General features: G+C 43.3%; 1 protein-coding gene across 1 annotated transcript in view; it reads left to right on the plus strand.

Annotated features, from left to right (window-relative positions):
* Positions 1–9,953, plus strand: part of LOC105353610 (hemicentin-1) — a 98,379-nt gene extending 88,426 nt beyond the window's left edge. The window contains exons 8-12 of the mRNA XM_078938823.1: positions 2,451–2,717; positions 3,031–3,330; positions 3,637–3,735; positions 4,053–4,089; positions 8,240–9,953. Coding sequence (XP_078794949.1) covers positions 2,451–2,717; positions 3,031–3,330; positions 3,637–3,735; positions 4,053–4,063 — 677 coding nt within the window. The 3' untranslated portion in view covers positions 4,064–4,089; positions 8,240–9,953. The remainder of the gene's footprint in view (positions 1–2,450; positions 2,718–3,030; positions 3,331–3,636; positions 3,736–4,052; positions 4,090–8,239) is intronic.
* Positions 9,954–11,489: the final 1,536 nt, after the last annotated feature.

Raw genomic sequence — 11,489 nt, forward strand, 5'->3', positions numbered from 1 at the left:
AGCCCTGTGGCTGTCTCGGTTATCGATCAGAAAGAGCTGAAAAAAGAATTTGTATACCCCAATTTAACTATTTTCCCATGTTCTTCTTTGGACAGATTTCTTGGATAAATATCACTTGCGCTTTATCTTTCTTAAGTTTTGTTAACACTTTGCTTCTTTTAATTGGATTACCAAGGCCATTCACACTTATTGAGACTATTTTATAGTTACCTTGCTCACTCATTACCGTTAAACATAATAACAGTAGACCCCGCTGAAAAACTAAACAAAACTGTGAACAGAAACAATATAAGCTGGTGAATAATAATAAAAAAAAAACATTACAGGTACATAAAGGGTACCTGAGACTTCCACGCAGTGGGGGAAGTGTTTCTCCTACCTGGGCCCCGCTGGCAGGTCTAGGGTTGTCTCTCCCAGAAGGAGAGGGCCCTCTGGAGGATTTGGGGCAACAAAGAGTTCCTTCTGTCCTTATTGTCCAGCATCGATATCCTCACCTGTGTTTCTGATGCGGCCCCATTATTCCAGTGAATTTGAGGTGGCCTGGTTATTAACGTCTTCCGATTGTATCACTTATCTATGTTTCTGGCTAACTCTCTTAGCTTTCACTTTACTCTTTGCCTGGTGGAGGGCCTGCTGTCCGGTGGTGGGGGAGCTGCTCGTTGCCATCCTAGGATCTCATGTTGTCGAGTCCAGTACATGCACATCAAATCCCCGTCTGCACAGCTCGAGGCCGGCTGCGTGTGCGCTGCTGCACACCTGAACGCCGTCCTTCCAGTGGATCCGGATGCTTGAATAAGGTGTTTGGAACCGTATTCCGCGGGTCTTCAGAGCGTTCTTGATTGCTTGGTATTCTTTGCGCTTCTGGACGATCTCAGGTGCCTAGTCGTGATCAAAATAAATGTTTCTGTCCTTTATCTGAATCCGTCCCTTTTTCTAAGCCACTCTCAATACCTGCTCTTTGGTGGTGAATTCTTGAAAGTTGATGATGATTGGTATCGGGGGAGCATTGACTCCTGGCTTGAGTGTGGGGGTTCAGTGAGCCCGCTGGATTTTTAGATCCAGGTCCGAGGGTAATAGTAAGTCCTAACTGAAGAGATCGATGATGAATTGGAGTACAGACTTCTCTTCCGCTCCTTCACCACTCCAAAAAATTTAATGTTGTTTCTCCTGGATCCCGATTTGAGGTCGGTTAGTTTAGTTTGAGTGATCCTTTGTCATTTAATCCACTGAAGAAGTGTGCGGATTAGCTCTGTTGATACTTCCTCGACTTGCCCCACGCGAGTCCCCGCTTCGTCCACTCTCTTTGTTAGTCCTTGCATTTCTTTACTTATATTATCAAGTTTACTTCTCATCTCTTGGCGGGACGAGTTTATGTCTTTTCTTATACTGTCATTATCCTCTTTCAGCTCGAATTTGAGAGTTTCTTTGGCTCTCTATCAGTGGCTCGGCCTTACATTGGCGTCGTCGCTCGGGTTAGCTTGTTCGGCTGCTTTGCTGGTGTTCGATGCTGAACTGCTTATATCTTGCTCTTTTGGCATTGTCGCGTCTTGCTTGCCTCTCGTATTTACTCTTTCCCACCCGGTAGCATGTTTTAAACCATTGCTTTGTGCGAGTTCTGAGTGGGTAGTTTTAATAGTCCACAGACCAGAACCTTTGTGCCTGAAGGACGCACATCCCCGCTAGCCAAGATGACGCTTCTATTCTAAGTTCAAACTATACTTGCTTCGATGGGCAATGGAGTAGAGGGACGGACATGTAAGGAAGCCGCTCCTTAATAACTATTAAAAGTCCAAATGTTTTAGTTCAGTTTCTCCCATTCAGTCCATCAGACATTCTTAAAGCTGAATGTTCCACAGTAAGTCATGAAATGAACTTGAATTCAGAGTTTAGACAGTAGTTCATGATCCAAAGTTCCTGATTCTCCTGAATCTGTCCCATTCTCTGATGAACAAATGTTTTGTGTCTCTGAAACTAAAAGCTTCTTGAAATCCTCCAAATCTTGGAGTCACTAAAAGGTTTTCTTTGTTGAAGCAGAGACGACTGCAAGAACAGAAAGATGTGGAAGCTCTGAAAGCTGAACCAGAAGTGATGAAGGAAGGACAGGAAATGGGAAAATGCAGACATTTGTTGACTTTACAGCTGGAAATCTATCAGAGAAATCTGTCATTAAGGCTGAAAATGTCCCAAAAGAAATGAACAACAAGTGAGAGATTCTGCAGAATTGAAGGAGGTTCAGCTCCAATGTTGAAGGAAATGAAGAAAGATTTCAAGCAGAGCTGCAGATTAGTGAGAGTGTGGATTAGAGGAGGACACACCTGCTGAGGATCAGTTCATCCTGAACCTGCTTAAAGCTGGAATTCTAGCAGCAGGAAGAGAGGATTGACTTTTCCACACAAACACTGATTCTACACTGCTGGAAGCTGAAATTCTACTTTTTCCACTTGTTGCAGCTCCACCTCAGAAGATCAACATGAAGCAGACGGAAAACCAGATCATCTGCAGCTCAGATGGGATCTATCCTGAACCTGATCTCAGCTGGTCCATCAGTCCTCCATCCAGCAGAACCTTCCAGAACACAACCAGAGTCCAGGAGACTGAAGAACTTCTTTACAACATCAGCAGCTCTCTGACTCTTTCAGACGGTGAAGATGACCTGGACTACATCTGCACCATCAGCACTCCATCAAACCAGAGGAGAGCTTCATGGAGGAGAGGACGTGAGTGTTCCAGTTCATCTGGAGACATCTCTGTCTGATCATGGCAGAACTTTCCAGAATCAAAGACCTTGATGTTCTTTGTCACTGTGGGACTGTTTCTGCATGCAGACCTACAGGATCCTCCAGGATCCAGCAGACTATGGAGGATTCAGCTCTGAAATGATTTCTTTCAAGTCTTTCAAAGTGTCATTCATGTCAATATGGAGGCAGGAGGCTGAGTGCAAACATCTCAGTGTCTTTGCTTCAGGCTGTCAGACATTTGGACTGGATGTTTTATTTCATGATGAACTGTTTCTGTGTTTCTATTGTCCAGCTTCAGTGAAGATCATCTCTGGAGAAGCAACCATCTCCTGCTCTGCCTCAGACTCCTCCCTCAAAGGCTTCAGTCTGGTTTGGAGCTTCAATCAGAATCAGATGATTGTGACCAAGAAAGAGGATGATGAGCAGAGAGTGTCAGAGGAGTGGAAGCAGCATGTGAAGGATGTCTCAGAGTCAGGCAGACTCACACTGCAGCACTTATCTGCAGATCATGAGGGAACATACACATGTGAAGTCAGCAAGGATGAGGAGACCAACATCACTCAAGTCTCTCTGAGTCCAGCTGAGGAATCAAGTGAGAAACTAGTTTTTCTGTCAGAGATCAGAGAAATCGCTCCCATGTTCCAGACATCCAAACGTGATCAACATGAAGTCTGTCAGAACTCGTCCCGTCTTTGTGATTGTGTTTTACTTTGAAACTTGCAGCAACATTTAGATTGAGTTCACATGAAAACATGATGCTGAGTAAGAAGTTACCAAAGACGGCAACGTTTAGCTGCAGAAGATTTTCTGTCAACTTTCCTCTAAATGTTCTTTCATGTTTCACAGTTTTAAAGAATAAAATCTCCTTTTTGAACCAAATAACTGTTTTCTGTTTCAGACAATCCTCATGTCACCATCATCATAGTGTTAACAGTTATTGGGATCTCTGCTGTTGTAATCGCTCTGGTGTTTTTCTGCAGAAGAAGAAGAAGAAACGGTAAAGTTCCTCAAATCCTGCTGTTGTTTAGTTGTGGAGGAAGTTGCTGTAGATTAGTGATTTTCAAAATAAAGTTGAGGAGGTGAGAGTTTGTACATTTAGGACTGCTCTGTGTGAGGATGACATGAAGGTCAGTTGATGAAGAGCAACCAGAAGATGATTAGTTTCTTTATTGTGTGCAGAGTCTGTCTGACATTTAGAAATGAGCTCAGAGATGAACATCCCAGCTGAGAATTTACATCCATGTGTGTTAGTGCACGTGTCTGTGCACGTCTTTGTGTTTAACGCTAATGTGTGTGTCCTCTTCTCTGTTACAGGATGCAAATGACAAAAATCCTACATGGAGTCAATCATGTAAGTGTGTTTGCTGCAGTGACGTGCGGTGAGGTTAATGGCTGGTGAGGCATTTACAACTGAAAGAACTGAATGTTTCACCATTTATCCAACAGCAGCTAACAGCTTATAAAATACACACAAGAACATATTTGTCCTACATAGAACTTTTCTTGTATAGACATGGATAGAACACAAATATTGTGTATAAATGATTCATATGAACTGTAAACAAATTATAGTATTCAGATGATTTCAGTTCACATTTGACCATCAGTAACTATTTCTGGTATTTTTCCAACTTCAAATTTTGGAGCTTTAATCATTTATCAAATGTTGTCTGTGAAAAAATGATCATAACAATAAAATAAATGATTTTACTTACAATTTTATCAACTCACTCCCATGTTATTTAAAAAAAAACAAGGATTGAAAAACGTGTTTGGCCTTACTTTTTGAGTCCATGTGTTGATCCTTCTCCACAAAAATCTCTGTGATCTGCTGGAAAAGTCTTCTATATTTTTCTTTATTCTTTATTTTGATACAGGCGTTCTTAAGGCCTGTTGACACCGGGACGAATTTCGCCCACGATTTTCGCCGACTCGTGACTAAACAAAGGGCACCAATGTGAGTGTGCACACCAACGCGAAAAAACGCCACGCGTCAAAGCGTCACTTTTTAAAAAACGCCTCGGGTTCGTTTTTTTGGTTCGACGCGCCGCGCCGAAAACTATACGACCAATGAGAACAGCGCTTTTGCACACGTGTCTGGAGCTTCTGAAGTTACAGTAAAACACAACTTGGGGGCGCTCAAACACAAAACTGCCTTTCTGAGCACACATACCAGCGAAGAAGATAGACGCAGAGTAGCGTCTACACTGCCACGACGAAATAATGACGGACATTTTAAAATATCCCAGAACCAAGCACCAGTTGGAGCTACAGTGACAGTGGCTCAGGTGGTTGAGCGGGTCGTCCAATGATCGAAGGGTTGGCGGTTCGATCCCCGCTCCCACCAGCCAAAAATGTCGTTGTGTCCTTGGGCAAGACACTTCACCCTCCTTGCCTCCAGTGTTGCTCCACTGGTGTGTGAATGTGTATGAATGATCCCGGTGATGGTCGGAGGGGCCGTAGGCGCGAAATGGCAGCCACGCCTCTGTCAGTCTGCCCCAGGGCAGCTGTGGCTACAACCATAGCTTACCATCACCAAGTATGAATGAGGAGTGAATGAATAATGGACATAATGTAAGCGCTTTGGGTGTCTTTAAAAGCGCAGATAAATCCAATCCATTATTATTATTAGTATTACTGGTGCTTGAAATATTCATGTTTTCTTTGTATTATTCTGACAAGCGCGTAAATACTTGCTCTCTTCTTCTGAGCGAAAAGCGACTTTAAGAAGTGTAAAGTTGCGCAGCGCCACCTTGTGTACAGGAGTATTTCTGTTTACATTAAGCGCCATCTAACGTCAGGGAATGAAATTGCATGTTCACTCGGCTCATCGTCAGCGAAAATCGCCTGGGTGTGAACACAAAAAACGTGGTGAAAAACGCTGGCGAATAACGCCTGGCGAATATTCGCCCCGGTGTGTACGGGCCTTTAGTCTGTTTCTACGGCACCAGTGTAGCTACCAAGCAGCTGTCAGCTCACGTCTGCCCCCTGCTGGTGAGGCATGCCTCACCTGAAGCCTATTAAGCTGGCCTGTAGCAGGGTTCAGGCGGCCTGAGCTGGCTTGTTCCGCTTTGCGCAGCTGCGTGGTCTGACTGTCGGTCCGCCAGCTCGCCTCCTGCGAGCCGACACTGTAAAGCACGATGTGAGCTCTGAGTGAATGGCGTGAGAATGAGGAGTGTTTCATGGGACTTCAAGATGTGGACGACCGGAGCTCCTCTGTGGTTTGGTCCACATAAACCCTCAAACTACAAAAACAGAGTCGTCCATGTTTGCTGCAGCAGACAGATAGTTTGTCTCTGTTTGATCCTCTAATATCAGCAAAGCCGTGTGGATATCGCTGAAACATGTAATCTCTCTGACTGGCACACCGCTGAGCGGGTATCGAGGAATAAGAGTCGAGTTCAATGGATGAGCCAATGAGCATTTAAAACCCGCCCACTTTCACTGATTGACAGATAGACTCATTCTCCTGAAAAAGCTCTTCATGAAATAAATACGCCATTGTGAAAAACAGCAACATGAAATAAAACAAAGCTACTTTGGAAAATATTGATTTTGAAATACGAGTTTCTGAAAAAAGACAGAATTATAATAATATCCCACATGATTAAAAATAAATATTTTAAAATTCTCTTTTAAAATAATGAACAGGTTTTTAAAGAAAAATGAAATATATTGAATAATATAATGGCTAATTTAAAATCGGTGTGCAGGTTTTTCACAATTTCATGATCTTTCTATATATTTATGAGAGATTTATTGGTTGATTGTGTATTTGCATGAGGCCATATTTATTTCTTTAATTAAATGTTTATTTATTTAATTATGAACAGGATAGGACTCCATAGGTTTCCACCGCACGTCTGTGTTAACATTGAGCCCTATCGTCAGACATGAGGCACAGCGCTTCAGAGCCTCACCCGGAGTTTCCGCTCCGTCTGTGATCGCGCAACACTCAATTTCGGCGATTTTAACCTCAGAAACTGTGGAAAACATGCTGATTTGATTGAAAATGTATATTTAAAACAGATGAGTGGAAATAATATTTACTTAATTTACCCTTTTCTATTTTAACACGATCATGACAGGTGAGGTTCTGCCTCACTTGCCTCACCTGACCGCACGTCACTGGTTTGCTGCATCTACAGAAGATGAAAAGAGGTTTCTGAACAGAATAGAGAATGATTCTAAAAGATCAGAATAGAAGAAAATCTCACTTTTTATCACACATGGTTGTTGTTTGGATCAAAGATGGTTTCTAATCAAACAAACTGATTCACTTTTGGAAAAAAGAGGAGATATTGAATCAAATAGCACAGATGTAGCATTCTGGCCTCACAGTGAGAGGGTCCTGGTTCAAATCCCTGCTGTTTGTTTCTGTGTGGATTTTTCATGTTCTCCTCATGCATGTGTGGGTTTTCTACAGACAGACTGGTTTTCATTCCACTGTCCAGAAACATTGTGTGTGTGTGTGTGTCCTGTGAGTGTCGTTAACATGTGAGTGCGGTTGTGGTGATGTGTTCAGGGTGTCCTCTGCCATTACCCAACAGCAGCTGGGTTGACTCCAGCAACCCTCTGACACTGAAGGGATACAGCTGGATCTGAAGATGGATGGATGGATGGATGGATGGATGGATGGATGGATGGATGGATGCATGGATGGATGGATGCATGGATGGATGGATGGATGGATGGATGGATGGATGGATGGATGGATGCATGGATGGATGGATGCATGGATGGATGGATGGATGGATGGATGATGGATGGATGGATGGATGGATGGATGATGGATGGATGGATGGATGCATGGATGGATGGATGGATGGATGGATGATGGATGGATGGATGGATGGATGGATGGATGATGGATGGATGGATGGATGGATGGATGGATGGATGGATGGATGGATGGATGGATGGATGGATGGATGCATGGATGGATGGATGGATGGATGGATGGATGGATGCATGGATGGATGGATGATGGATGGATGGATGGATGGATGATGGATGGATGGATGCATGGATGCATGGATGGATGGATGGATGGATGGATGGATGGATGGATGGATGGATGGATGGATGGATGGATGGATGGATGGATGGATGTGTGGATGGATGGATGCATGGATGCATGGATGCATGGATGGATGGATGCATGGATGGATGGATGGATGGATGGATGGATGGATGAATGGATGGATGCATGGATGGATGGATGGATGGATAGATGATGGATGGATGGATGGATGGATGGATGGATGGATGGATGGATGGATGGATGGATGATGGATGGATGATGGATGGATGGATGGATGGATGGATGGATGGATGGATGGATGGATGGATGGATGGATGGATGGATGGATGCATGGATGGATGCATGGATGGATGGATGGATAGGTGGATTAATGCTTTGATGGAAATGAAGAAATGTTTTGGTTCATGTTTCTGTTAAACTTCATGATCTTAAATTTCTCATGTTTCATGTGTTTCAGCAACAAGATCTCAGAATTCCACACAAACAGACTACGGAACAATCAGGAACAATCAGGAACAACATTGTGAAACTGCTGCTTCATCTGTGTTTCATCAGCAGAACCGACACAACAACCATTAGACTTTACTTCATGAAACAAAGGAAGAGTGTAGAGTCTGCAGGAAAATAATTCCATCTAGAACCGGCTCCAGAACCAAACTGTACAGAAACCTGAGAGAATCTTCTCCAGAACAGAACAGATCAATTCTAATAGAGGAAACCAGATCAGCTCCTCAAAGCTAAGACACTTTTAAACACAAACCTTTACTGTGAATGAAAGTCTTTTGTTTTGTTTTTCACATTTTACATTGTATTTTGTGTTGCGTTCATTTATTTTGAGCATCTGGAAGGAACAAAAGTAAATACATTTTATACTTTGTATTTACTAGTATAAAGTACTGTATTAAATGATTTTGTCATACATTTTTTAAATTAGTTATTCATTTTGTGCATACTTTTGTGTAGCTGTTGATAATAAATTTAATTATAGCAATTAAACAACCTAAAGAGCCATTTGGGAGCCAAAAGATCCGGTTCTTTTTAGTGAGCCGATCCAAAAGAGCTGGTATTTCCATCACTACTGAGGAGCTTGTTCTTGTAGTTCTGGCTGCTGGACCATTTGTGGAGCCGCCGCCTACTTTCTGGCCTTGCCCAACTGGAGTTTCACAAGTTGTGTTTGTAACGCTGGAACTCCTTTCATGGTTTGATCATTATGGTCATGTGATGTGTGGTGTGTTTCCTCCCAAACTGTCCTATTTGCCCCATCAAATCAGGATTATAATGCATAGCTTCAGTGATCACTGTTGGGAGTCCATCTTCTACTGCTTTTCTGATGACACCTGACTGACCCCCGCTTGGTTGGAATGAATCCCCGTGTGTTTGACCCATTTGTCCTTGCATTGTTCTACTTGCTCCTTAGGAGGTGTCTCAAGATGTTTCTCCTTTTGATTTGTCTCAAAGAAGCCTGCCTGTGGACACTGGGAGTGGAAATTTGTCTCTCATGGCTCATCCAATCCCAGTGCAAACCTCCACAAATGGAATTTCATTGCCCACATATGTAATCTGGGCCATTCCTTCTAATTTTAAAAGCTCCCCCCTGTCCTGCACTGCTCTCCAATCTCCCACTTCCACCCTCTGGTCCTGTGTTAAAGCATCAAACATATTCAACTACAATCAGTACCCCTCTTGAGGCATTTCTCTACCAGAGCCGTCACATCAACAAAGTTATAGGTTGTATTTGACCGCTGCTTTGTGGCGGGCCTTCCTCACCTGCCATGGGTCAGCTTCCTCATCAGGGGGCATCAGAGGATGTTCTGCATTCTTCAGCCCTCCTCGCTGTTGTGGAGGTGAACAGGGGTTCCACTATAGTTTTTTAGGCTCTTTTGATTTTGCATTTAATGGATTCTATATATATATATTGTATTAGAGAGAAAAATGCCTGATTCCTTCCTGCAGAAACAGATAATATGTGCTGAAGTCACCAGTAGGCCTGTCTGTGACTTTTGGTCTCTGTTGTATTTCTGTGCTGGAGTGTTTATGGAACCACAATACCTGCAATGCACACTAGACAAAAACACAGTCTGACAACGTGTTTTGCATGTTTACATTTTGCCTTGCTGGAAAATAATAAAAAGGCTATCTGCCCTGAAGGGTAAGAGAGTGGACAACCACAATGCCTAACAGGTTGTGTTTTTTCATCTTTCCCCTCTTGCAAAAGGTTTGAAAATTCATGCAGACTCTTGGGAGAATTTTCATTTCCCAAAATGCAAATTTCATTTTTTGGACGCCCTGAACCATCTGAATCTGTGAAGGCCTGACAAGACGGCAACACTGTCAGTCATAAATGGACAATCATCTCTGACGTCATCTATAGACTTCTACACTCCGCTAGTGGAAGCATAAATTGTCGGCTCATATGTGCCGACATTTTGGCTGTAATTAACTCCGCCCAGCTCGAACTTTACAAATCTTGACAAAAGAGCCAAATGACTTGTTATTAGATCAGGGACAACAAATTCTGATCGGTTCATCCCTACGAGAAACAGATTGAGGTGATTTGAACACATTGAAAGGGGAGACAGTGAAAAGTATAACAAGTTTAATCAAATATGAAAACTATTCACTTAAGGCTCACACTCACTGGCCACATTATTAAGCCCACCTGACTAATCAGCCAATCACACGGCAGCACTGATGCATGTAGACATGGTCAAGACGATCTGCTGCAGTTCAAACCAGCCTCAAGGCCCGTTCACACCGGGCCTTGAGGCCGACGTTTAACGGCTCGTGACTAAACAAAGGGCACCAATGAGACTGTGCACACCAACGCGAAAAAACGCCACGCGTCAAAGCGTCAAAAAAAAAAACGCCTCGGGTTCGTTTTTTTTTTTGACGCCTCGCGTCGAAATCTATTCGACCAATGAGAATGGCGCTTTTGCACACGTGTCTGGAGCCTCTGAAGTTACAGTAAAACACAACTTGGGGGCGCTCAAACATAAAACTGCCTTGCTGAGCACACATACCAGCGAAGAAGATAGACGCCAAGTAGCGTCTACACTGCCGCGAAGAAATAATGACGGACATTCTAAAATATCCCCGAACCAAGCACCAATTGGAGCTACTGGTGCTTGAAATATTCATGTTTTCTTTGTATGATTCTGACAAGCGCGTAAATACTTGCTCTCTTCTTCTGACTGAAAAGTGACTTTAAGAAGCGTAAAGTTGCGCAACGCCACCTTGTGTACAGGAGTATTTCTGTTTTATATTAAGCGCCATCTAATGTCAGGGAAGGAAATTGCATGTTCACTCGGCTCATCGTCAGCGAAAATCGCCTGGGTGTGAACACAAAAAACGTGGCGAAAAACGCTGTCGAATAACGCCTGGCGAATATTCGTCCCGGTGTGTACGGGCCTTCAGAATGGCGAATGGTGACTTTAAACGTGGCATGGTTGTTGGTGCCAAACGGGCTGGTCTGAGGATTTCAGAAACTGCTGATCTACTGGGATTTTCACCCACATCCATCTCTAGGGTTTACAGAGAATGGTCAGAAAAAGCGAAAATATCCAGTGAGCGGCTGATTGGCTAATGCCAAATGTCAGAAGAGATCAGCCTTTCTATCAGACTCATTCCAGCTGATAGAAAGGCAACAGGAACTCAAAGAACCACTGGTATCAACCGAGGTCTGCAGAAAAGCATCTCTGACACACAAC

This window comes from Oryzias latipes, chromosome 20 (assembly GCF_053564925.1).
Source record: "Oryzias latipes strain Hd-rR chromosome 20, Olatipes_Hd-rR_3.1".
Taxonomy (NCBI): domain Eukaryota; kingdom Metazoa; phylum Chordata; class Actinopteri; order Beloniformes; family Adrianichthyidae; genus Oryzias; species Oryzias latipes.